A 27,485-nucleotide genomic window follows, 5' to 3' on the forward strand; every position below is an offset into this window, starting at 1 on the left:
AAAACCCAAAAGCTTAAAGTTTACAAAAAACTGTTTCTTAAAAATTTATTTTCCCATTAATATAAGATGGTGGCTCCCATTAGATATACATATATACACATTCTCAGAGAGAAAGTCCAAAACACAAGAGGCATACAGCCATTATGGTTATATTCTCCCAACAGTATGGTGAACACTGAGCCATGGTTATCAAATTAATTTACAAAAGCTCCTTAGTGAACTGGGAAAAACCATCTGCCCTGCTACAGACACTACAGGATAACAGTGCCCAAGAAATGGCTTGCTTGAAAGTTGCATAGCCTAAAAAGAGTAATTCATTTGAGTAGCGATAACTTTTAACTTAAGTACTATGTTTAAGCTCACCTTTTTCATATATTCAGTAACTGGGTTCTGCTGCAAGAATTCGGTACTCTCTCTGGTATAAAATCTCTCTGTGTCAGCCAAAAACTGAGATTCAAAGGATTCCTTGTACACTGTTAGCGTAGGGCCCTTCGCAAATGCATCATCTTCATTCAGCCCCAGTTCCACTAGAAGTAAATAGCAACTATATTTCAATTGCCTTGTTTTTGCTTATGTTTTAAGGAATATACTTAGGGGTAGCATTCAGTTTTAGTTATGCTTAAAAGGTAAGAGTGAAATAGCAGGGCACAGAGGAAACCTGTTGTCCACTGGTTTTAAAAGTACCCTTTCAATAAAAAAAATTAAAAAAAAAAATTCAAGACAAATTAAAGCAAGCAATTCTGACCAGTGGTCAGGCACGCTTCGAAGAATCTCATTAAGAGACCAGTGGTCAGGCACGCTTCGAAGTTAAGAATCTCATTAAGAGAACACCTATATTTCTAAAAGCTTAAAAACAATAAAAATGGAGTTCCTGCTGTGGCACAACAGGAACAGCGGCTTCTATACAGGGCCAGGATGCTGGTTCGATTCCTGGCCTGGCACAGTGGGTTAAAGGATCTGGCATTGCCACAGCTGTGGCATAGGTCGTAAGTGCAGCTTGGATCCGGTTCCTGGAGCAGGAACTCCATATGCCATGAGGTGGCTACAAAAAGAAAAGAATATCTGATTTTAAATTTTCAAAGGAATATGATGCTACTAAAGCTTTTTGTTGGCGGGGGGAGCACACCCCCAGTATGTGGAAATTCCTAGGCCAGGGACTGAACCTGCACCAAGGCAATGACAACACCAGATCCTTAACTGCCAGGCCACCAAGCAACTCCAACCTAAGTTTGTTTGATTTTTCAGTTTTAGCCACCCCACAGCATACAGTGTTCCTGGGCCAACTTCGACCTGCAATGCAGCTGTAGCAATGCCAGATAGTTAACCCACTGTACTGGCTGGGGATTGAACCTGCGTCCCGGTGCTCCAGAGACACTGCTAATCCCATTGTGCCACAGTGGGAACTCCCAACTTAAGCTTTTAAAACACTGTATCACTTTATTTGTTTCCCAATTTCAATTTTTCAAGCTGATATACATTTCTGGTTATCATTAAGCTCCATTAATGACACTCTATCATATATATCCAGTAATTCTATATAAGATCAGAAAAGAAAACTATTCAAATGTGAAATGTCTAGTCCCATCAAAATTTCCTTAAGGAGTTCCCCTGTGGCTCAGCAGATTAAAGATCTGGCGTTGTCACTGCTGTGGCTCATGTCACTGCCGTGGTGTGGATTTGATCCCTGGCCTGGGAACTTCCACATGCCAAGGGTACAGCCAAAAAGAAAAAAAAAAAAAAAAAAAATTTCCTCAAGGCACAAAGATCTATTTTTGTAATGAGTAAAATCATATAGAATCACAACGACATAAGGAGAATTTTGAGTACCTTTGTAAATGCTAACAGTACTCTCTTGATAACATTCATTTGAAAATGAATCTATTGGAGCCTTGTTATAATTGCCATTTGACATAAAAACTTTGAACAAATAAAAGGGAAATTATTTACCATAAGACTGTACAACTCCACTTATCAGTCTTGTATTGATGGTTTCACCATTTCTTTCCTTTTCGATTAGTTTTAAAACAGCATTTGTTACCTTTAGAAAGGACAAAGGAAAAAGACAAGTAGATTACAGACTACAGTATATATTACTACATTAATACATCATGTATTATATTACTCTTAAATACTTAAATCCATTAAACGCAAGATGAGAGATACTCTTAGGACATTCCAAAGGAGTGATAAGGGCTAAGAAATGAGAGCTGAGAGGGGTTTTAAAGGAAAACATGCACAGACTCACACAAGCAGGTACCTGTTTATTCAGTGGCCTGAAAAGACAATCTCTCCAAGTCACCAATGCAAGCTGGATGAAACGAAAAGGAAACAGTATTAAATATCTATACTTTCATTATGTTTTTTCAAAGCTGAATTCATAGGAAATAGTCTAGATTGTAAACTAGGTTAGAAAAAATAATCATGATGAAATCAGAGCCAATCTCTTGAGCTAACAACTTCAAGAGGTATCAAAGTACAGATGAAAAAAAGTTCACTTAGTTCCCGTCGTGGCTCAGTGGTTAATGAATGTGACTAGGAACCATGAGGTTGCGGGTACGATCCCTGGCCTTGCTCAGTGGGTTAAGGATCCGGCATTGCCGTGAGCTGTGGTGTAGGTTGCAGATGTGGCTCGGATCCCGCGTTGCTGTGACTGTGGCCTAGGCCAGCGGCTACAGCTCTGATTCGACCCCTAGCCTGGGAACCTCCATATGCCGTAGGAGCGGCCCTAGAAAAAGGCAAAAAGACAAAAAAAAAAAAAAAGAAAAAATTCACTTAAAATTTTTTTTATTTTTTTGGCTGGCCATGGCATATGGAGTTCCCTGGCCATGGATCAGATCCGAGCTGCAGTTGCAGCTCCCCACAGCTGCAGCAACGCTGGACTGAGACTGAATCTGTGTCCTGGTGCTGAAGAGACACTGCTGATCTCATTGCACCACTGTGGGAATACCTCAGCACACATTTTAATTGTTAATAATAAAAAGAAAATTTGGATTTCAGGAGAACATACATTTAACTTAGCAACTGTAGAATCAATCTATAAAACAGTTCCCTGACTCAATCTTATTTTTTCACCAAATAAACTGAATAAAGAATCCCATTTATCACTCTTTCCTAATATTCAGTAAAATAACAACAGATCACCAAGTTCTGTATCTTGATTATGGTGTTTTATGTTTCAAGGATTCATACAACTGTAAATGATTCAAACTGTACATTTTATTTCTCTTTTGGGGGCTGCACTGGCAGCATATAGAGGTTCCAAGGCCAGAGGATCAAAATGAAGCTGTAGCTGCTGGTCTACAGCAACAGTAACGCCAGGTCTGAGCCACATCTGCAACCTACATCACAGCTCACAGCAATGCCGGATCCTTAACCCACTGAGAGAGGCCAGGGTTAGAACCCGCATATTCATGGATCCTAATCAGGTTTATTGACTGCTAAGCCACAATGGGAACTCCAAACTATACATTTTAAATGCAGTTTATTACAAATTATTCATATTTCCCATTTTACTCATAATAGTGGTTTTTAAAATTAAAGTATATTAAAGTTGTGACACAACAAAGTTGTGTCAATTTCTGCTGTGTAGCTGTTTATGTGTATACGACGTACTTTTTAAAGTTTTTAAAACTTCAATAGAGATTATGTCAGAAAATTACTATAAAATGTTCCCCCCAAAGAAATATTATAATTCATATATGGCTTTTAAATTGTTGAGAGGTATTACTCAGGTAAAGTAAAATTCTAATTTATAACAATTTAACACTCAAATACAAACTGCTGAAAACTAATTTAAATGTAAATGCTCTTAGTCTTATTTCACCCAAATTTAGCTATGGATAGTACTAGGTTTATGTAAAATCCATGGTTCTGAAAAGATTATATGTAAATTTAATTTACGAAACGAAAAATTTCCACCAAAAAAGGGGTAGTATGAAAGCAATGTTCAATAGAAAAATATTTTTAATAAAGCATGAACAATATTAATATAAAAAGAGTACTTCAGAATTAGAAACTATGTTATCCATAAAAAAGATGCTAGGGGAGTTCCCTGGTTGTTCAACAGGTTAAGGATCCAGTGTTGCCACTGCTGTGTTACAGGTTGTTGCTGTGGAGTGGGTTCCATCCCCAACCCAGGAACTTCTACATGCCACGGGCCTGAACGAAACAAAAAGATGTTGGGAGGGAGAGTCTTATTTTTCAGGAGAAATGCATCCTGGAGCGGCGAGAGGGGGTGGGACAGGTTTGACAATAATCTCTCCCTGTGAGAATTCTCTATTGTTCCTCTGTTTCAACTCCTCAGACCTCCTCGGCGCAGGAGGGAGGGAGGGAAGGAAAACACAAAGTGTGGCATGAACTTTTAGTAAAGATACTATATTTTTCTGTCTTTTTAGGGCTGCACTGTGGCACATGGAGGTTTCCCAGGCTAGGGGTCTAATCGGAGCTACAGCTGCCGGCCCATGGCAGAGCTGCAGCCACACCAGATCTGAGCCACTTCTGTGACCAACACCAGAGCTCACGGCAAGGCCAGATCCTTAACCCACTGATCGAGGCCAGGGATTGAACCTTCGTCCTCATGAATACTAGTCAGACTCATTTTCCCTGAGCCACAACGGGAACACCAAGACACTATACTTTAAAAATAACTTTTACCAAACATTCTAAGTTAAGACAGCATTAGACAGACCTAATTTCACTTTGGATAATTTCTCACTTGGAAAAATGAAAGTTAGAAGAACCACACAAGAGAGCAAAGCAGGATCAAAGATAAATCAGAGAATAGAGGAGCAGACTTCGGGAAAGAATCTTCCTAATTCACTTTAATATATTAATAATAAAATTAGTACATGTCCTCTGGTTCACCTGAAAGGAAACCAACAACTTTCTATTACTGAAGAGAAAGGAAAAACTTAATAGGAAAAAAAGTAAAAGTTTTAATTTCATGATAAAGCATCTGCATCTTCTGGAGATTCTGGAAAATGCATTAAGAGATCATTGCACAGGAACTGTTCACTCTGTCCACTGGTATCTGAACTTTAAATGAATTCAACAGGCTCACTGGAAGACTATGAAGGGGAAATGTTTCTAACAGTGTATTAATTGGCCTTTGTGAAAAGTTATGGCAGCATGTTATATTTTCAAATTACTTACAGCATTTAAGGATGTAGAAACTATGAATTTTGAAGTAAATAAAAAAAATATAAGCAGTCAAATCTTGAAAATAGTACATAAAATATTTAAAAACCATAATGATTTTTAGAAGCCTGTTATGTTATTATATATACATGGTGTTTTAGGTCAAATGGGCTTCTAAGAGGAAATCAACCAAAATCAGGCTGATTCCTAAACTGACAACTTTCAGTCTCAAGAAAGCATTTTTAAGTGGAAAAGAAAAGGGGAACTACAAAAGGCTCATATCAGAACACTCAACTAGAGAGTTTTGTTAAAACTGTGTAACAAAGTACCACTATAAAGCAGAAACAGTTTGGTATTAAAATGAGCTACACAAATGATAAAAAATTATCACGCAGGAGTTCTCTTGTGGTGCAGCAGGTTGAGAATCTAGCATTGTCAATATTTCTTGTTTTTTTAGGGCCACACTCAAGGCATATGGAGGGTCCCAGGCTAGGGATGGAATCGGAACTGTAGCTGCTGGCCTACACTACAGCCACAGTAACCCAGGATCCAAGCCACGTCTGTAGCCTATACCACAGCTCGCAGCAACTGTGGATCCCCAATCCGCTGAGCAAGGCCAGGGATATCAAACCTGTGTCCTCAAGGATACCAGTTGGATTCATTATCACTGAGCCATGATGGGAACTCCCGGTGTTGTCATTATTAACTGCACGGTTTGATCCCTGGCCTAGGAACTTCCACATGCCATGAGTGCAGCCAAAAAAAACCATGCATCTAAGGTACATTATACTTTCAATTAAATTTGCCAAAATAAAGCATAAAACATTGCTATTACAGCAACATTCTTCAATATGGAGATAATCTTCTTATGCAGAATTTGACATTTTAACAGCATGCATTCCAAAAGAGTACTGCCTGTGTATCTGGTAGCCTGTCTGAGTCCTCCCTTAATTTGTTCTCAAACTTGATAGTGCATCAGAGTCACCTGGAGCACTTGCTAAAAACACACTGCTGAGCCCCATCCCCAGAATTTCTAATTAAAAAAGTCTAGGCTGGGGCCCAATCATTTGAATTTCTAACAAATTCCCAGGTAACAACTGAGCTGCAAGTTTGGGGACCATACTTTGAAAACCAACGGGACTAGCAAAATCCTCCTTGACTCAGACACCTATTAAAGAAGGCAATTTAACAATTCAAATTTTGCCTTTCCAAAATCCATTTCTGTGCAGTCTTTGAATTCTCTAAGTACCATTACTTAACATTACTTTGTAAAGTGAATGGGTAGAATCGAATTTCACATCCCAGCGTCCTCCCTGGAGCAGTTTCCCAGACTCCTGAAGACTCTGGAAGGCTGATCACTGAGGCCTGAGCCCCAAGTGAGGGTCCTAATTTGCCTCTGCTGCTGGGATGCAGGACTGGCCCTGCTCAAGGGACAGTTCCAGGCTCAGCCTGATGGTTGGTCAAATAACAGGAGAATTTTTTTTTTTTTTTTTTAAGGTAAATGCAGGGAGTTCCCATTGTGGCTCAGTGGTAGTGAACCTGACTAGTATCCATGGCCTCCTTCAGAGGGTTAAGAATCCGACATTGCCGTGAGCTCTGGTGTAAGTTGAAGACATGGCTTGGATCCCACACTGCTGTGGCTGTGGCGTAGGGCGGCAGTTGCAGCTCCAATTCAACCCCTAGCCAGAGAACTTCTACATGCTCAGGTGCAGCCCTAAAAGGGAAAAAGAAAAAAAGGTAAATGTAGAAGCATGCAGGCTATATTCAGAACTCCAATGTATTGTCCTTCTCCTTTCTTGCCACAAAATATCTGTGGGTTATTCATGATAAATTAAAAAAAACGGCAATTCACTTACTGAAAATTGCTTAACATTTGCCTAGATCCCCTCTGGGAAGGCTGATGAATCACTAAGAAAACACATTTGAAAGGTGTATAGAGGCGTTCCTGCTGTGGCGCAGTGGAAATGAACCTGACTAGCATCCATGAGGATGCAGGTTCGATCCCTGGCCTCACTCAGTGGGTTAAGGACCCAGAGTTGCTGTGAGCTGTGGTGTAGGTCGCAGATGCGGCTTGGATCTGGCATTGCTGTGGTGTAGGCCAGCAGCTGTAGCTCCAATTCAAGCCCTAGCCTGGGAACCTCCGTATGCTACAGGTGCGGCCCTCAAAAGACAAAGAGAGACAAAAAATAAAGAAAGGTGTGTAGAAAACCTTACAGAATAGATTTCATAGATTCCTTTCCGTCCTTCGTCGCATTCGCGGCGAACCCAATGTCTATTGAGGTAGGCACAAATCCCATTCAGCACTTTGCTTGAAAATCGGTAATCTTCCCACTGCTGAGTGTAGAACTTCAGTACACTCTCATCCATCAGATCTTCTCCGTCCTAAAAGCAAGAGAACTACAGCTTTAAGATGAAGAGCTTGTCATGTGATAAATTAAAGCTAAACATTCAATGAAACATCCACTGCAGTAACATACACCGAAGGGTATGGTTTTAGATGACTTCTTTAAATGATTCTGTACGGGCTCATTTCTATAAATTCTCCAAAGAATGTAGTTCATGAGAATTAGACTAAAGAGAAGTTTAACAAAAATTCTTTTATCTCAAACTGGAATTTTTCATGGTATTAAATATATAGATTAAAAAAAAAAAAAGACTGACCCTTTAGAAGGTGAGGGTAATTCCTTTATATTAACAAGGAAATTACCTCAACCACCCTGATTTTTATTTTTTCTATTAAAAAATTTAAATCTCCAATAAACAACTGAGATCTTAGGGCCAAAACTATTCAATCTTTCAATGCATTTCTGCCTTCATTAAATTTACTTAAAAATTCTAAAAATCTAGAGCTTTTCATTGTAATCTCTTGCATTTTTGTAAAAATAACAATATACAGTATAATGGTACAAATGTTTCTCCTTTAACAAGTCCTCACAAGAAAAACATTCATTTACCAAAATTATTTTCACTGAATTTCTACAACCTAAACAGCAATTTTTTACTTGAAGAAAATGAACCTGAAGCTTCTTCTCAGGAATTAATGACATCTACAAAGTGAAGCCTTACCGTTCAAAAAGGGAGCATTAAATTGCACTGTCAGTAAAATGTGCTGGAGCAGAACACTCCAGGGGAACCTGGGAGGGAGAAGCTTCCTCCAGTGAACTAAGGGCCTGGGGCAGCCCCCAACTTCCCTCAGCCTCAGGGCCTTCAACTAGCAGAACAAAAAGCTCCACAGAACCGAAGGTCCATAAACACACAGTGTACAAGCGATCCAGTGAGCTCCATGAAAACCTGACCATACTTCATACAACCAAATTTTCGTTCATTTAAATTTAAATAAGAAATGAACCCCCACATGTAAAGCTAAGCTCTTCTGGATTATAGTATACGATCTTTTTAAATACAAAAATAGGGAGTTCCCGTTGTGGCGCAGTGGTTAACGAATCCGACTAGGAACCATGAGGTTGCGGGTTCGGTCCCTGCCCTTGCTCAGTGGGTTAACAACGATCCGGTGTTGCCGTGAGCTGTGGTGTAGGTTGCAGACGCGGCTCGGATCCCGCGTTGCTGTGGCTCTGGCGTAGGCTGGTGGCTACAGCTCCGATTCAACCCCTAGCCTGGGAACCTCCATATGCCGTGAGAGCGGCCCAAGAAATAGCAACAACAAAAAAAAAGACAAAAAAAAAAAAAAAAAAATACAAAAATAGTATCACTGATAGCATGGCTATCAGTACCCAACATGGTATATCCCTCAGTTCCTCCTGTCTAATACTAAAGATAACTGGAGTTCCTGTCGTGGCTCAGCAGAAACAAATCTGACTAATATCCATGAGGAAACAGGTTCAATCCCTGGCCTCGCTCAGTGGATTAAGGATCTGGCTTTGCTGTGGCTGTGGGGTAGGCTGGCAGCTGTAGCTCCAATTTAACCCCTAGCCTGGGAACTTCCATATGCTGCGGGTGTAGCCCTAAAAAAAGACCAAAAAACAAAAAAACCCTAGAGATAATTGATTCCAGTGTCCACTTAACAAAGTGCTGTGAATCAAAGCAAGAAGGACACAGTGGCCTCAGCAAGGCATTACAAGCACACTGTTTAGAGAACGTGAAAATACTCTTGTCCCTAATTTGTAGTCAGTCAACTATTGTCTGTCAGGATGATGTTAGGTTTCTAGGTACCTTGCAAATATTAAGAAAAACAATTTTGGAGCATGCTGAAGCTGCCTGTTATCTATATAAATCAATAATCTTTAAAATATATACACAGAGAGTGCAGACTTCCCAGGGCAGAGTGCACAGATGTCTTCACACGCTCCACAGTGTGTATAGCACCAGGAAGAGCCACCTGCCCCTCCTGTGTTTAGATGGAAGGTACCACATTGCCTTTGCTACAGAGGATGGAGTCTGAGGAAGAAAAAGGCGGAAGATGAAGGGGAAGAACTCTATCACTGCCCGAGCAAAAGGAAGGAGTGAGCAGTGGCCCATCCTAGCCAAAGGCACAATCACACTGCAGTTCTGACCATACCACATGACCATGTGTAAAGACAAAACCACACCAGAAATGTGATTACCCAAATCTGAATCTTTGCAGTCATTTACATGTCTTGATGCAGAATAGCACGCTGGCTTCAAATTACAACATAGGTAATTTGAATTCATAATTACATGCTTTAAAAAGTTCACCAATATCTAACAGCCAAATACCAAGTGGTTAGTAATTTAAGGACAATACTATATGGCATAGGGCCATCAAAAACTTCCAATTTAACAAATTAAAGAACAGAATATGGCTTACGAAGATTTCATCTTCATAATAAGTAATTGACTAAGCAACAGCAAAGATCTTCAGGCACTTGTCAATGCCAAAATGCCAATGACAGTCAATGCCAAATGACAGTGAAAGACTATATTTAACTTAGAATCACTATTTCATTTTTTAAAAACATTCTATTATAAATGCTCAGTATATATGCAAAACTTCTTACCTTAAGAAGATTTGTCAAGTAATTCTTCAAAAATTCTTTAAGTCGTTTGTATAATTCCAAGCCAACAAACTGAGCTCCTCCAGGCGTCTGTCCTTTTTTTGATTTAGAAGGAGGGACACCAGCACCTCGTGCTTGGTTTGACTGGTGAACACTTGTGCAGTAGTTATAAACATGACTTGGAGAAAAGTCAAGGACATCAATATGTATCATCAATGTCCAACAGTGACTAATGTGACCCTAATTTTACAAGACATTTTAGTATCAATGTTTCCCATGTATCAGCATAAACCTGTTACGCTAGAGTGGAAAAAAGATCGCATTCACACCCCAATAAAGCTAAAACTCAGCTGGCTGAGGAGGAGGACAGAAAGTTCTGGAAGAAGACTGCCAAGAAAACTCTGGATCTCTAGATTACCTAATGCCATTACTTGTGGGAAACTGTCTCGGGAGAGAAGGTAAGAAAAGAACTGGCAAATGGTACAAAGGAAAGTTTGCAAATGAAAAGAAAAAAGCAATTATCTACTTCAGGAAAAACAAAAAGCTATAACCACAGTCTATTATAATGCTTAGCTATATGACTATTTCTAGAATCAAACATGACAAAAATAAACAAAACATGATTTTAAATCATTTGTAAATGAATTTTTTAAAAGTTACACTGAAAATGAAACATGAAAAGCGAGGACATGTCAGGGCAAGAGATCAAATCCTAGACTAGGGCAGAGAAGTCACGGAGGCCCGAAGCTGATGAATCACAAAAGCACACTGGCCACACACTATGGAGAGCAACAGAAATGTGCGTTCTATTTTGTTATAAACTTTAATACTATTTCAGTTTATCTGCATGTACTTTACGTAGACAAAAGTAACAGAAACACCAATACTGAATCAGAAAGAAAAATCATGACAAAGAATATTCTGGTATATTTAAGAACTTCCTATATAAAGACTATTTCAACTCGATAGATTACTGAATAAGTGGTATTAGGGCAGGAGGTGATTTCAAAAAAATTCCATATTCCAAAATATTATAAATGGATTGAAAATTAAAATATACAAACTGAAACCATAAAGCAAGGGAAATACACATGAACACACTTTATCTGAGGTCTGGAGAAGGCCTTTCTAAGCAATAAACACTTCATCTGACATTTTGCAAGTATTTCAGTAAGAAATATCTTAAAGTTACTATCATTACTAAATTAAGGTAATTTAAAACAAAGTGAAAAAAAAAATCTCTAAAGAAACATAATTATTCCAACAGAAAATCCAAAAGCTAGAAGTATTAGAAGCCGAAAACCTTTAAAAAAAAAAAAAATCCCTTAAGCTCATTGGTAATCAAAGAACTATGCTATAAAACGTTTTATTAAGCATTTCCAATGTAGAGAGAATCATGGATTACAATGTACACAAACTCTCTCAAACTCATGACCCAGTTTGAATGAATTTTACTGTATTTTCACGCTTGTCTCATTCCATCCAGATCCCCCCTCAACGCTCTAGGAAATGAAACGGTACCGAGTATAACACACAGGACACACTCCTCCTTTCCCCTGGGGCAGTGTCCCTGTGTTTGGGGTACAGCATTCCCTGAGTGCTTCATATTTTACTGTGGAACTACATATGAAATCATCCTGCATGTTTTTAAAGTTTAGCTAACACAAATGGTAACATGCACGTTTGGTTCTGCCACTTGTCTCATTTCACATCTGAGACAGCTGCAGCCATGTGTAATGTACACATGCTACCATATAATGTTGTAATTGTTTACCCTCGCACTTGTTGATAGATCCTGAGGATGATCTTTTGGCAAGTCTCAATTTTTGGCATGATTTTATAAGTATTTTCTTTTCAACCTGATTTTCATATTGATACATCTAATCCATTTTGAGTAAAACTCTATGTAATGAGGAAGAAAAGTAATTTCACATTTCTCTGCCTAGACCACCAACGGTTCACACACCACATATTAAACGGTTGATCTTCACTTCTCCAAAGAGATACCAATGACCAACAGGCACAAGAAAAGATGTCTAACACTGCTTCTTACTGGAGAAACGCAATCAAAACTACAATGAGGTATCAACTCCCCAACAGTCAGAATGGCCATCATTAATACGTCTACATATAACAAATGCTGGAAAGAATGTGAAGAAAAGGAAACTCTCCTGAAATGCTGCTGGAGTATAACTTGATGTAGCCACCGTGGAAAACAGTGTGGAGGCTCCACAGTAAGCTAAAGAGAGTTGCCATATGATCCAGGAATCCCACTCCTGGGCATATACCTGAAGAAAACTCTAATTTGAAAAGATGCATACACCCACCACGTTCATAGCAACACTATTCACAATAGCCAAGACATGGAAACAACCAAAGTGTCCAATGACAGATGAATGGATAAGGAGGATAAGCAAAGGAGTATTACTCAACTATAAAAAAAGATGGAAATAATGCCATTTGCAGCAATATGGATGGACCTAGGGGTTATCATACGAGAAAAGTCAGTCAGGAGTTCCCATTGTGGTGCAGCAGAAACAAACCCGACTAAGCACCATGAGGTTGCACGTTTGATCCCTGGCCTCACTCAGTGGGTTAACAATCTGGCATTGCCGTGAGCTGTGGTGTAGGTCACAGACGCAGCTCAGGTTTGGCATTGCTGTGGCTGTGGTGTACGCTCGTGGCTACAGCTGTGATTTGATCCCTACACTGGGAACCTCCATATGCCTCGAGTGCAGCCTTAAAAAGACCAAAAAAAAAAAAAGTCAGTCAGAAAGATAAAGACAAATACCATACAGTATCACTTATGTACAGAATCTAAGATGATACATATGGGATTTGTCATTGCCACGAGCTGTGGTGTAGGTTGCAGACATGGCTCGGATCCTGCATTGCTGTGGCATAAGCCAGCTGCTGCAGCTCCTATTCAACCCCTAGCCTGAGAACCTCTGTATGCCGCAGGAGTGGCCCTAAAAAAAAAAAAAAAAAAAAGTACATATGAACTTATTTACAAAAGAGACTCAAAAACAAAACAAATTTATGAATACCAAAGAGGAAAGGGGTTAGCAGAGGTATAAATTAGGAGTTTGGGATAAGCAGATACAAATTACTATATATAAAATAGTAAACACACACACACACACACAAACGGAATCACTTTGCTATACACCAGAAAGTAACACAACACTGCAAATCAACTATATTTCAATTGAGGGGGGAAAAAAAAGCATGAACAACAAGGTCCTACTCTACAGCACAGGGAACTATATCCAACATTCTGTAACCAACAATAATGGAAAAGAATATGGAAAAAGTATATATATATAAACAATATATACATTGTTTATAGCTCAAAGAGCAAAGCTACATTCCATTGGGAAGTTGATCTCTGCTTTTGGGTGTTTTGTACCACCCGAAAAAAATATATATATATTTACACAACAGTACAAATGAACGATATAATTAAAATAAGTCTATCTTTTCCCCACTATGTATTGCTACTTCTAGAAAACTGTCCATTTCACTAAATTGTTGAAGTATACTGCCCAGTTATTCAGTCTTCTCTTTAAAAATGCCTGCTTTAAGAGTTCCCGTTGTGGTGCAGCAGTTAACAAACCTCACTAGTATTCATGAGGACACTGGTTTGATCCCTTGCCTTGCTCAGTGGGTTAAGGATCCGGCTTTGCTGTGAGCTGTGGTGTAAGTCAAAGACATGGCTTGGATCTGGTGTTGCTGTTGCTGTGGCTGCAGTATAGGCCGGCAGCTATAGCTCTGATTCGACTCCTAGCCTGGGAACTTCTAATGCTGTGGGTGTGGTGTGGCCCTAAAAAGACAAAAGACAAAAAAAGACAAAAAAAAAAAAAACCTACTATATATGATCCAACAATCCTATTCCTAATCATACATTCAGACAAAACTTTCATTCGAAAAGATAGATGCACCCCTATGTCCACAGCAGCACTATTCACAATAACCAAGAATCCATCAACAGATGACTGGATTAAGAAGATGTGTATAGGAATTCCTGTTGTGGCGCAGTGGTTAACAAATCCTACCAGTTACTGAGGGAGGCTTGGATCCGGAGTTGCTGTGGCTATGGCAAAGGCCGGCAGCTGCAGCTCTGATTCCCTAGCCTGGGAACTTCCATATGCCCCAGGTGCTACCCTAAAAAGCAATTAAAATAAAAAAAGAGAGAAGTGTTGTGTGCACGAGTGCACCCACACATAGGAATACTATTCAGCCATAAAAAAGAACAAAGCCAACTATAAATTTGTCAACTTGTCTTATAATTCTCTAAGACATCTATCATATTTTGAGGCCCTGTTAACTGTGTACAAATTTGGAATTATATTCCTGGTGACTTGTTATTTTATTATTAGGAAGAAATCATGTTTATTCCTAACAGGGCCTTAGAAATCTATTTTATCTGATGTTAATATGGTTTTTCCTATATTTTGATTGGAATTTACCTCAAATACCTATATTCCACCTCTTCACTTTCAATGCTTACATCCCTATGTTTTGGTTTGTCCTACTGCAATCACAATAAAATTCACTTTTGAAAAAGAAATCAAGTCTGACAGTCTCTGATGAGTAGGTTTTGTATAAGGTTATAGTTTTATACTGCTATCTGGATTAACTTCAACCATCTTATTTTGCATTTTCTATTTTAATTATTTTTCTCTATGACTCTTGTTTTCTCCCTTTTCCCCTTATATTAGATTGATAGGTTTCCTTATACCACTGCAGTTCTTTTATTATGTTGGAGTTATAAATTTTATTTTATTCTTATAATGATTATCTTAAAATCTGACATTCACATTTTGCTTTCACCAATTCTGGGAAATTCTTGGGTTAGTCCCTCTTCAAACATTTCTGTTGCCCTTTCCATTTTCTCCTATCTTTTCTACTACATGTATGTTGGCCATTTTCGTGTCACCTTCCACATCTCAATTTCTACCTTTAGTTATTTCTACTACTTTAATCTTTGCTCAAACTTTCCAATTTTTTTTAAACTACCTACTACATCTGTCAGCTGTGTCAAATGTGCTATTTTTAATAGTTTTATTTTACTTTTGTATAATTTCTGTATTTCTTTGAAAAAAAAAAAGTCTTATTTTCCATGGTGTTTTGTTTCTTTACATTCTAGACTCTTTCCTATCACTAATTGTTTTTAACATACTTAGAAGTGCTCTTTAAAGATCCTTTCTATTTGAACTTCTCAAGGCTCTAATTCTGCTATTTGTTCTATATGCTGACTTGTTCACAAGGACTCTCTCCTACACTTTCTTTCTTTTTTTTTAACCTCATTTTCAGTGGGGCTTTCACATTAATTTCCCAGCCTGGGGAAATTCCCCAATAAGCTGGCAATACCAACTCAAATCCCCAAAGACACCACAGCTGACAAAATCTCCAGAGAGCGACCCGCCGCCAAGTCCAGAACTCAAAACTACTTTCCTGGTTGCCTCCCCAGGAAGGTGGGTTGATTTGTTTTCCACTTCACCTTTTCAATGAAGAGCTCCATGGAAACGCCAGTTTCTTGCCCAGGCTCAGTCTCCTGTACTGTGTGACCAAGGCTTCTAGGCCACTCACCTCTCACCCCAAGTTTTAGGTGGCACAGAGTCAATTCTTACCTGGCCCCCAGTTCTAGGTGTTTGGTACTTGGGAGTATTTTACGTAACCTAGTTCAGCCTGATCTATGTTTCCTAGAAAATATTAATCTCTAGCTGTTAAATTAACAAAGGTCTTAAGAAGACAGTAAAACTTAGTGATAGCCAAAATGGAGCAGAACTGGAGCAGTCATCCACTGGGAGTCAAAACATACGCTATTTTATTTTTTTCTGGAATAAAATTTGGAAATATTCAAAAGCCTTTGAGTCCACTGTTTTTTGATAGAGCAACTATGCTCATAAGCATTTATCACAGAGATATTATCATGGAAGTACATAAATACTTAAACTCTCACAACATTGCTAAAGATGGCCAAAAACCCTTAACCTATTTGTCAAACACAGAGAATTACTTATATACACTGTTGGATTATCTGACTAGAGTGGTTCTAAAGACTGCAATGTATTTATCAAATTTCATCTTGATATTAAAAAGTCCTTCCTTCCTTCCTCCCTCCCTTTTTAGGGCCAAACCTGTGGCATATGGAAGTTCCTGAGACAGGGGTCGAATCGGACCTGAAGCTTCAGGTCTATACCACAGCCACAGCAATGCCAGATCTGAGCTGCACCAGCTACCTACACCACAGCTTGTGGTAACAGATCCTTAACCCACTGAGTAAGGCCAGAGAGCTGGAATTAGCCAGGTTTTTTGTTTTTCTTTGTCTTTTGAGGGTTCCACTACGGTATATGGAGGTTCCCAGGCTAGGGGTCTCATCAGAGCTGTAGCTGCTGGCCTACGCAACTCCGGATCCTTAACCCACTGAGTGAGGCCAGGGATCGAACCCACAACCTCATGGTTCCTAGTCAGGTGTTTTTTTTAACTTCCTAAAAAGTTCTTTCTCTCAGGACAGATTCTTTAAATGGCCCTTAATGGTTTGCTAACAGAAAGAACAAGGGGACACTTACATCTGTGCAGGATCAGGTAATGAGGGACACCTGACCAGCCACTGTCTGTGACACACATTCAGTCCTGGAATCTTAGTATGTAAGACCAATGAAATGTACATTTTAAATGCAAGAGTTGTATGGTGTGTGAATTATGTCTGAACAAAACTGCTATCAAGGAAAAGGCAACACAAACCCAATTATAATCTAGCAGTTTTTAGGGTAGAAATTGGTAAGCTGACAGTAAAATTTACATGGTATAATCAAAAAAGTCTTGAAGTGGGAGAACCAAGTTGAAATTCTTATACCTGAGTTTTCATAATGCTACAAAAATTAAGAACTTAAAAAAATGAAAACACCCGACAATAATCCTACATGAAATAGATGCAAAAATACTTCACAAATAGAAACAAATCAAATTAGTAATTTATCATTGCTTTAGGATGAATATATACCAATGAAACAGAACTTAAGAAAGAGAAACAGGAGGGGTTCCTGTCATGGCTCAGTGGTTAACAGATCTGACTAGGAACCTTGAGGTTGCGGGTTCGACCCCTGGCCTTGCTCAGTGGGTTAAGGATCCGGCATTGCCGTGAGCTGTGGTGTAGATCACAGATGCGGCTTGGATCCCACATTGCTGTGGCTCTGGTGTAGGCCAGCAGCTATAGCTCCTATTAGACCCCTAGCCTGGGAACCTCCATATGCCAGGGGAGCGGCCCTAGAAGAGGCATAAAGACAAAAAAAAAAAAAAAAAAAAAAAGAAAGAAAGGAAAAGGAAAAGGAAAAAAAAAAGAAAAAAGAAAGAAAAAAAGAAATAGAACCAAGAGTTCATGTAAACCAACTATAATGGGGAAAAAAATCATTTAAAAAAAAAAAAGAGAGAACCAAGAATTCCAGCTGTGGTTCAGCAAGTTAAGAACCTGACTAGTATCCAGAAGGATTTGGGTTCAAGGATTAAAGATCGGTTAAAGAATCTGGTGTTGCTGTGGCATAGTTCCCTGGCCTGAGAACTTCCATATGCCACAGGCATGGCCCTAAAAAGGAAAAAAAAGAAAGAAATAGAACCATACCTATATTTGGTGCTTAAGTCTTCTCAACAAATAATGCCCCAATCACCAGATAGCCACTCAAGGAAAAATTAACCTCAAGTCTTACCTCAGACCATACACAAAAGTTAACTCGAGATGGCTCAAAGACCTAAATCTAAAAGGCCAAGTCATAAAGCTTGAAGGGGAAAACACAGTAGCTTTGTGAAAGTTTCTTATAGGTCACAGAAGATAACTGGAAAAGAAAATAAAACAATTAGGTTTCCTCAAGATAAAGATTGTCTGCTCAACCAAAGACACCGTTAAAAAGGAAGAGGGAGTTCCCGTCATGGCTCAGTGGTTAACAAACCTGACTAGGATCCCTGAAGTTGCGAGTTTGATCCTTGGCCTCACTCAGTGGGTTAAGGATCTGGTGTTGCTGTGGTTGTGGCATAGGCCAGCAGCTATAGCTCCAATTCAACCCCTAGCCTGGGAACTTCCATAGGAAAAGTAAGCCTCTCAGACTGGGAGAAAACACTGGCATCTTTCTAAATAAAGAAATCCTATAACTCAATAAGAGGTATTTTAATCCAAACGTGTTAAAGAAAAAGCAAAACTCAAAAGACAACATACAAATGGTCAACTAGCATTTGAAAAGGACTCAACATTAATCATCAGGGGAATACAAATTAAAATGAGACATCAAGGACACACCCACAAGAATGGCAAAAATTGCAAGTGTTGGCAAAATTGTGGAACCGCTAGAACTCACAAGTGTTGCTTACATGAACTCAAAATGACAGTCACTTTACAAAAAGTCTGCCAAACATACTATTACCATTCAATCCAGTAACTCCATTGCTATGAGCTTACCATGAAAACATTATGCTTATAAAAAGATTTGCACCTAGACGGTCACAGTTTTATTCGATACAACCTAAAAGTGAAATCGGCCCAGGTATCTACTGTTAGAAGAATGAATTAAGAAACTGTGGTATTCACACGGACTTGGAGAAGACACTTGTGGTTGCCAAGGGGGAGGGGAAAGGAGTGGGGTGGATGGGGAGCTTGGGGTTAATAGATGCAAACTATTGCCTCTGGAATGGATTAGCAATGAGATCCTGCTGTGTAGCACTGGGAACTATGTCTAGTTACTTATGATGGAGCATGATAATGTGAGAAAATACAATGTGTACATGTACGCGTAACCAGGTCACCATGCTGTACAGCAGAAAAAAAAATTGTATTGGGGAAATAACAAAAAAAACCCTGTGGTATTCATACAATGGATTAACACTTAGCAATAAAAAGGAAAACACTACACTACTCCTACTTATGAAAACATGGATAAATCTCAAAAATATCCTAAATTAAAGCAGCCTTACATGAAGGGTGTACATACTTTCCTTTAGATGAAGCTCTAGGACAGGCCAAACTTATCTATGGCATTTGCCTTGGGGAAGGCCAAGATTAACTGGGAAGCGTAAAGAAACTTTCTGGGGGGATGTTCTGGATCTTGGCAGGGCTCTGGGTTGCCTAGCAAAGCTTACTAACTGGAATCTATAAACAAACAATCACTCTAATGTACGTGCCTAAGCATTTAGGGGAAAAGTGTACTGATGTCTACAACTTACACTAACTTGTACGAAATAAAATGCATGGATGGATGGGGGATGCGGGACAGACAAGTACAATGAAATGGGTCTTCACTATAAAGTTCTTTTTGAATTCTTCATATGTTTGAAATTTTTTATAATAAAAGGTTGAGAACTCCAAGACAGAGAACATAACAATGTTCAAAACAAAATATAAAAAAACCACTTGAGGAGTTCCCGTCGTGGCGCAGTGGTTAACGAATCCGACTAGGAACCATGAGGTTGCGGGTTCGGTCCCTGCCCTTGCTCAGTGGGTTAACGATCCGGCGTTGCCGTGAGCTGTGGTGTAGGTTGCAGACGCGGCTCGGATCCCGTGTTGCTGTGGCTCTGGCGTAGGCCGGTAGCTACAGCTCCGATTCAACCCCTAGCCTGGGAATCTCCATATGCCGCGGGAGCGGCCCAAGAAATAGCAACAACAACAACAAAAAGACAAAAAGACAAAAAAAAAAAAAAAAAAAACCACTTGAACCTCTAACATCATTAGCCAAAGACAATTATAAAATGCTTTATTATCAAAACCAGTTATTTATGAAATGACTTTACAAATGCCTATATATGACTTTGGTCTTTTTCTTAAGACTTCCTGTAATGGTTCTCTGTGCTAACTACACTGTGATAGGCTAACTGCACGAGCTATTTCAATATTTGAGACTGCTAAATTACATTCATCTTCCCGAACTGTGCATCTTCATGAGGACACGCTTAGGGCTTCAGATGAGCCCAAACTGCTGCTCTTGGTAACTGAAGGCTGGGCTTCATCAACACTCTTACGGTCTTCATTTTGGCAAAAATTTTAGTAGTTCCCTGGGCTTCTTCTAGGTCCAATTTACACTGCTCCCTAGACCAACTGGCAACACTAATCCAGGAACTTTATCCTACTCTCAAATTCAATCCATAGATTTTTAAAGTAAGTTTTAATCCACAAAATGAGTAGTGTGTCCAACAGTGAAATACTTCAGTCCAAAGCCTGACAAGTCCTCATATAAGATAAGATGCTGGCCTGGGAAACCTAACTTTGCTCTTTTCTGGAGAAGGAAACAGACACAATGTTTATAGGGAAGATACCACAGAAGTAAACTTCTGAGGGAGCAGTGAATCATCTTTCACAAAAGAATGGCACCAATTGTGCTCAGAATCCAGGCGGAGTCAGCAGAGAGGCAGGAACCATAGCCTCTCACCTGGGACAGATGGATGTAGCTTTGACTACACAAGAACTTTTTTTTTTTCTTTTTTTTAAATCTTAGCTTTAATCAACTTACTATGTGTGGAAATGTTATCAGAAAAGGAAAAAGTAGATTCTAAATGTGCATCAGAAGCTGCTCAAGAGGTTATCTATGTAGGGAACCCAGCCCCTCCTCAGCTCCTTGGCACAGGGGTGGGGGTGGAGGTGGAGGGGTGTGATCCCGGTTGCAGGAGGCTCTGGAAGGTGCAGTCCTGAGTTTCTGGGAGTGAGCCTTTCACTGGGGGAACTACAGGCCCCAGGCTTCCTGCCTGCTAAAGCAGGGCTCCACTGGTAGCCCTCTCCCCTCCTGGAGCTCACTTTCCACCTGCCATTCCAACACATGTGGTAACCGTGTTAACAAATCATTTGCTCTAGAGGAGCAAAAACTTGATATGACTAATGTTTAAAAGAAGTATGGCCATGTCTAAAACTGTTCAAGAAAACTCAAAACAGAATATGAAGAAAAGTTAAATACAGGATTACAAGGAACTAAGAAAAAAATACCATCAAGAGGGAAAGGTAAACCAAAAACCTAAAGGGCAATTAAACAGAAACTTCCTTCAGTAGTCAAAGGGTCGAGTGTTTTATATTAAGGTGAGAGTCTGACAAACCCTTGTACTTGACTTTGAACACCTTGAGGTAATTTTTTCTTTCTCTCTTTAAGAGCTGCACCCACTGCACATGGAAATTCCTGCCTAGGGGTCCAATTGGAGCTGCAGCTGCCGGTCTATGCCACAGCAACACCAGATCTGAACCAAATCTGTAACCTACACCACAGCTCATGCCAACGCCAGATCCTTAACCAACTGAGCGAGGCCAGGGATGGAACCTGCAACCTCGACTATGGCTGTGGTGTAGGCAACTGCAGTTCAGATTCCACCCCTAGCCTGAGAACCCTCCATATGCCACAGGAACAGCCCTTAAAAGAACAACTTCCTATTTTCACATGTCAACAAATGTGACACTTGCACACACTGGTAGGAGTACCAGGCCCACCTCCCATCATGCACTATCATCTGAAAAGTTATATACGAATGGACTTCTCTCCAGGCTGTGATAGGCACAGCTCTGAAAGGGACTACCCCAGACGAAGCAAGTAAAGTCACATCTATTTCAAAAGCAAAGACTGCATGTAATTGACTGTGATTAACTATTAAATTTGTCTTAACAATGCTCAAAGCACTCTAAGTATATACACCATGAATCCAGTTTAGAAGAAAAAAGTTGAACATACCATAGTTATAGTAACAAAAACCCAAAAACTTGCTTCTAGGGACAGCTATCTCTCTGGAAGATAGATACAAATTCTCAAACCCCAAAACCTGTAATAGTACCATGGTAGTAATGAAAAGTAGAGAGAATTTTGCAAGTGAGTATAATAAACACGGTCTATTTGTGTGAGGAAAACCAGCCGAAACTAAAACTGTATTTTATTTTATTCTATTTTGCTTTTTAGGGCCGCACCTGTGCCATATGGAAGTTCCCAGGCTAGGGGTTGAATCGTAGCCACAGCTGCTGGCCTACCACACACACAGCCACAGCAACACAGGATCCAAGCTACATCCACACAGCTCAACAGCAATGCCAGATCCCTAACCCACCAAAGAAGGCCAGGGATTGAATCTGCATCAGTATGGATCCTAGTTGGACTTGTTAACCACTGAGCCACAAAAGGAACTTCCTAAAATTCTATTTTAAAATGCAGGTTCTCTACTGAAAGTCTAGAAAGCACACAAGAACACTTTTTAAAAAGTCATCTTTAAGTCCAATACCAAAGGATACATCCCACTTTCAATAACATGTAAAGCTTTTCAAAAGAGAGAGCATGCCTGCAAGTTCACTGTACACAAACCACTTAGTATGCTGCTTCTCATTACATGCCAGTGAGTATTCTTCAATGAATTTTTAATGGCTGCTTATGGCCATTTTATACCAAATCCTTAATGCTGAAGACTGAGGTGGTTTTCCATTGTTTCCTATTATTAAAATATTCTGAATAACCTTGCACATATAATTTGAACATAACTATTTCCCTAGGACAAAGTTAAAAAAAAAAATCCCTGGGTCAAAGTACATTTTTCAGTCTTTGTATTTCTTACTCTCTCCAGAAAGATCACAGCAAACACCCCCACCTGAGTGTAAGGGCTCCATCTCCTTGACTCTGGCCAAGGCCACCATCATTTCTCTAAAACTGTTTTAAATCTGATAAGTTTAAATTTTTAAATACTCTTCAGTTCTTTAATAATTAAGATTGATTGTTGATAATTTCCTCTATGCTTACTGCATTTGCATTTCTTCTGTGAACCAGTTATATCCTTCAGAGCCTTATTTTAAAAATATGGACAAATATACATATGAGAATAGTAAAGTACATTTGGAAAAATATATAAAATACTTTTATACATTTAGGTTTGTCTGATATAAGCCATGCTCACCAGGTGAGCAAAATCAGCTTAATGTAAGACTTCTGGATAAAAAGCCCAAAATGAAAAATGTCCAAATACCTTCACTGGCTACTTGCTTATTTCAAAATGGACGTGGATCATCATTATCTACTGTGAAAATGATTTGTTACTCTTTGTTTGATCTGCTTTTCTAAGAGACTGAGTTTCTATAAAGGAAAGTGAGTTCTGCAGCAGGTAGGCTGAGAAAAGGCTGCAACCTGGAATCCGCCCTTGCGGCCACAGCTCCTGTGGAAGAGCAGGCGACCCAAGAGTAGGGCAGTGGTGACAATGCCTGCACCACTGGCAGGTGCCAAGCAGCAGCAGGATTGGCATGTCCTGGTGTGCCATTCGTGTAGGCTGCAGATCCTCAATGGATGAAAAGCTCCCCCTGTCCCAGTGACCTGTGTGGCAGAATCTCTGGACAGATTAAATATGAATTCTGAACAGGGTGTAATTTACTGAGAGATGAGCAGCCAGAGCAAGAAAATAAGAATATAATCCTTAGTGTACTCATTGGGGAAAAAGAACTCAAAAAACAGGTCAAGAAAACAGAACTAATTTCACTCCCAGTACTACAGGGAGAAAAACACTGTTAGGTTTAAAACAAATGCAAGCAGAGAGAAAAAAAAAAAAAAAGAAAGACATCAACAAGGAAGTTTAAATGGACTCTAAGGGAAGCTAAAATTATGATCTGAGTGAATCATAACTTCAGAATAAAATGATTCTGATGTGGAAATGAGAAGCAGGTAGACCTGGGGCCTTGGGAAAACAAAAGACTCAACCAGACAGCCTGATGTCTACCTAGACTAGATCAGACTGGTCGCTGTTAGTTATGCCCCAGATCCTCACATTACATGCTCCCTTCACCAGTGTCTGCTCCACGAGTTCTGAGCTATGCATGGCACTGGAAACATAAAGATGTCAATAAACTGAATAAGAAATCTCATCACTTATTTCAAGTTCAAAAGAAAATCTACTATTATTTACCCACCTGCATGGAACATACTCCTATATTTTTCTGTGAACAAAAAAAGTTGCGGAGTTCCCGTCTTGGCTCAGTGGGTAGCAAATCCAACTAGGAACCAAGAGGTTGTGGGTTCGATCCCTGGCCTTGCTCAGTGGGTTAAGGATCCAGCTTTGCCGTGAGCTGTGGTGTAGGTCACAGACGCGGCTCGGATCCTGCGCTGCTGTGGCTCTGGTGTAGGCCCGCAGCTACAGCTCTGATTTGAACCATAGACTGGGAACCTCCAGATGCCGAAGGTGCGGCCCTAAAAAGATAAAAGAACCTGTTGCACTGTAGCTATAGATATCTAAGACATTGTAGAAAATCAGAACTGAACAGAAGTGCTGAACAGACATACAGTGGGGAGTAAGGGCTTCAGACTAAACGTAAGAAGAAAAATGAAGCCTTTGTGAAACGGCTGGAAACAAAGTTCACTGAATTAGACCTTTCTGACTGTAGAGGCTCTGGAACTTTTCTTCCTTTCCCAAGTTCCCTTCTCTTTCCTTTGCCATTTTGAGTTGAAAAATCAAAAAACATCTGCCATTTAATAACCCACCTTCTTGTTATAGCACAAATACATGCCAGAGGTTCCTAAACGCTCTAAGAATATTTGTTTCACATTCAGAAGTAGATTACTCTTCTCTAGAGAACACACCCCATGTTTCCCCAGGATAAACAAGGGTAAAAATCTAGCTGCTGGCTGCTAGCTACAGTTATGGGAAAGGATCCCTCCAGGTTCTCTCAGCCAGCTTCCCTCTCCTGCCTCCCTTTCTCACCCACTCTCCTTCACAGCTGCTGACCATGCCGAACACTGAAGCCTGACAGGACAGCAGTGAGAAGCAGCCTGCTCGCTCTTCCCAGAAGGGAAAGTACCTCCTAACCTAAATCACAACCTCACAATCCAAGTGTTAGATAATCTGTCACTGGAAACCGCCTGTGGGAGATTATTTTAAAGGGCGATGCAGTTAAGTGGTTATATGGGAGACTGAACAGACACTGGAAAGAAAACTTTTCTCAAAATACTTATGCAAACTGAGGCTGGGATAAAACTGTGCGATGCTGGGATAAAACTGTGCGATGGCAACATACTGTTTCCAAAAGTACTGTATCTTAAATGACTTAAATTGAAATGAAGACGTGCCCTAGAAAAATGTCAGATGACTCAAGTTCTTCTACTTAGGAAAATAACACAGATGTTAAAAATGCAGGGGAGGAGGGGTAAAACTGTATGATTTGCAATAATTAATAAATACGAGTAGATAGTCTGTTTTATCTGTATCCCCAAAATTAATATATTGAGTTGATCAAACAAAAGAACTTAGAAAACAGAAACAGATTCAAAGATTTTGAAACCAAACTGATGGTTACCAAAGGGGCACCGTGGAGGAGGAGGGATAAATTAGGAGCTGGACTGATATACACACACTATCATATAAAAAATAGATAACAAGGACCTACCGTATAGCACAGGGAAAGATACTCAATACTGTGTAATAACCTATGAGGGAAAACAATCTGAAAAGGAATGGATATATGTATAACTGATTTACTTTGCCGTACACTTGAAACTTACCTAAGTCAACTATACTCCAATAAAGTTTCAAAAAAAATAGCATCCATGAAGATGCAGGCTAGATCCCTGGCCTTGCTCATTGGGTTAAGGATCTAGTGTTGCCGTGAGCTGTGGTGTGGTTCGCAGATGTGGCTCGGATCTGGTGTTGCTGTGGCTCTGGCGTAGGCCGGCAGCTACAGCTCTGATTAGACCCCTAGCCTGGGAACCTCCATATGCCTCGGATGTGGCCCTAAAAACCAAAAAACAAATAAATAAATAATGATTTTGAAAAGAGTTGATCAAAATCCTCTTTTTTGGAACTTCATAAGGAAAATATAGGAAATACTTTGAGAGCTGTGGTCCATTAAATTCAAAATCTGAAGGCCATATAGTGGATGACAGAGGTTGTTTCTAGATTCAGACTACTAAGAATTGAAGACAGGCATCATTTCCCAGTGGTTGTTCTAGTAGGCAAGTCGCTGGAGCTTTTGGAGACCAGGTTCTCAACTCAGCAGAGGAGGATATTTGGTTACTATCACCAACCCCTGAGTGTGATGTGAGCCTTAAGTAAGACGTAGATGGCTCTGAGCACAATGTCTGACACACAGGATTCAAATGGTGGCTACGATTTCGTAAGTAATATCTAAAGAATTAAAGTCAAATATTTTGGACAGTTCAGATTCTACACTCCTAACAAATATATGACTCTGTTTTCATATATTTGAATCTGAAAGAACTGTACTCAATTTAACAGTAGCATTGGAGTTTCTGTCGTGGCTCACTGGTTAATGAATCTGACTAGGAACCATGAGGCTGCAGGTTCGATCCCTGGCCTCACTCAGTGGGTTAAGGATCTGGCGTTGCTGCGGCTCTGGTGTAGGCCGGCGGCTACAGCTCCAATTGGACCCCTAGCCTGGGAACCTCCATATGCCTTGGGTTCGGCCCTAGAAAAGGCAAAAAGACAAAACAAAAAAAGTAGCATTACTATGATTTCCCTGGTGGCCTAGTGGTTAAGGTTAAGGATCTGGCATTGTCATTGCAGGAGCTCAGGTCACTGCTGTGGCATGGGTTCAATGCCTGGCCCAGGAACTTTCCCATGACACAGGCACAGCAAAACAAAACAAAAAACAAAAAACCTGCTGAGCCACAACTGAGCCTGTTGTGGCTCAGAAGGTTAAGAACCCAACTAGTATCCATGAGGATGCGAGTACAATCCCTGAACTCACTCAGTAGGTTAAGGATCTGGCATTACTGTGAGCTGTGGTGTAGGTCACAGACATAGCTTGGATCTGGCATTGCAGTGGGGCTGTAGTGTTGGCTGGCAGCTGTAGCTCCAAATGGACCCCTAGCCCGGGAACTTTCATATGTTACAGGTGCAGCCCCCCCAAAAACAAACAAACAAAAAACAACCAAGTAGCATTCTTGAATATTTTTTAAATTGAAGGTATCAGAACTACAAATTATAATAATTTTTAGAATAAAAGAATTCAGCAACTGCAACAAGCAAATTCTCTTTTTTCTCAGAGTTCTAAAAGCAAAACATCTATAGGGCAAAAAACCAGTTATGATTTGTTCAGAAATTACAATTAATAAATTGCCCAGAGACAAACCAGCAACTTAATTTCCACGGTCTCTATACAAGTGCTCCGCATTTTTTGCACACCAGAAATCCAACCAAGTGCCATTTCACCATTGGAATTACCATCTCTAGCTCTAGCACAAACTTACAGGAATTAAAAAACATAACAAAAACAACCAAACCGCAAGCCACATACCTAGCAAGCCACATCCCTCTAGTGGATTAATACCCTCTTCATCTGCAAAGATTATACCTCCTTCTATATATCATATGACCTAGGAGAATTAAAAATACGTCCTCACAAGAACTCATAGACAGGGAGTTCCCGTCGTGGCGCAGCAG

General features: G+C 39.8%; 1 protein-coding gene across 2 annotated transcripts in view; it reads right to left on the reverse strand.

The window, feature by feature from the left end:
- CUL1 (cullin 1) overlaps nucleotides 1-27,485 on the reverse strand; it is a 71,394-nt gene that overhangs the window by 41,255 nt on the left and 2,654 nt on the right. For both annotated transcript variants that reach the window (XR_014816178.1, XM_021063586.2), the window contains exons 2-6: nucleotides 10,113-10,287; nucleotides 7,351-7,518; nucleotides 2,258-2,308; nucleotides 1,948-2,038; nucleotides 364-527 (exon numbers count right to left, since the gene is read on the reverse strand). Coding sequence is in view for 1 of the 2 variants with exons in the window: in XM_021063586.2 (XP_020919245.1) it covers nucleotides 364-527; nucleotides 1,948-2,038; nucleotides 2,258-2,308; nucleotides 7,351-7,518; nucleotides 10,113-10,287 (649 nt within the window). In the remaining variant the exon portion in view is untranslated. The remainder of the gene's footprint in view (nucleotides 1-363; nucleotides 528-1,947; nucleotides 2,039-2,257; nucleotides 2,309-7,350; nucleotides 7,519-10,112; nucleotides 10,288-27,485) is intronic.

The sequence above is a fragment of the Sus scrofa genome, chromosome 9, assembly GCF_054392235.1.
Source record: "Sus scrofa isolate SSC_HxYL_T2T_F1_AM1 chromosome 9, Sscrofa_HxYL_maternal_Yorkshire_Landrace_v2.0, whole genome shotgun sequence".
In the NCBI taxonomy this organism is placed as follows: domain Eukaryota; kingdom Metazoa; phylum Chordata; class Mammalia; order Artiodactyla; family Suidae; genus Sus; species Sus scrofa.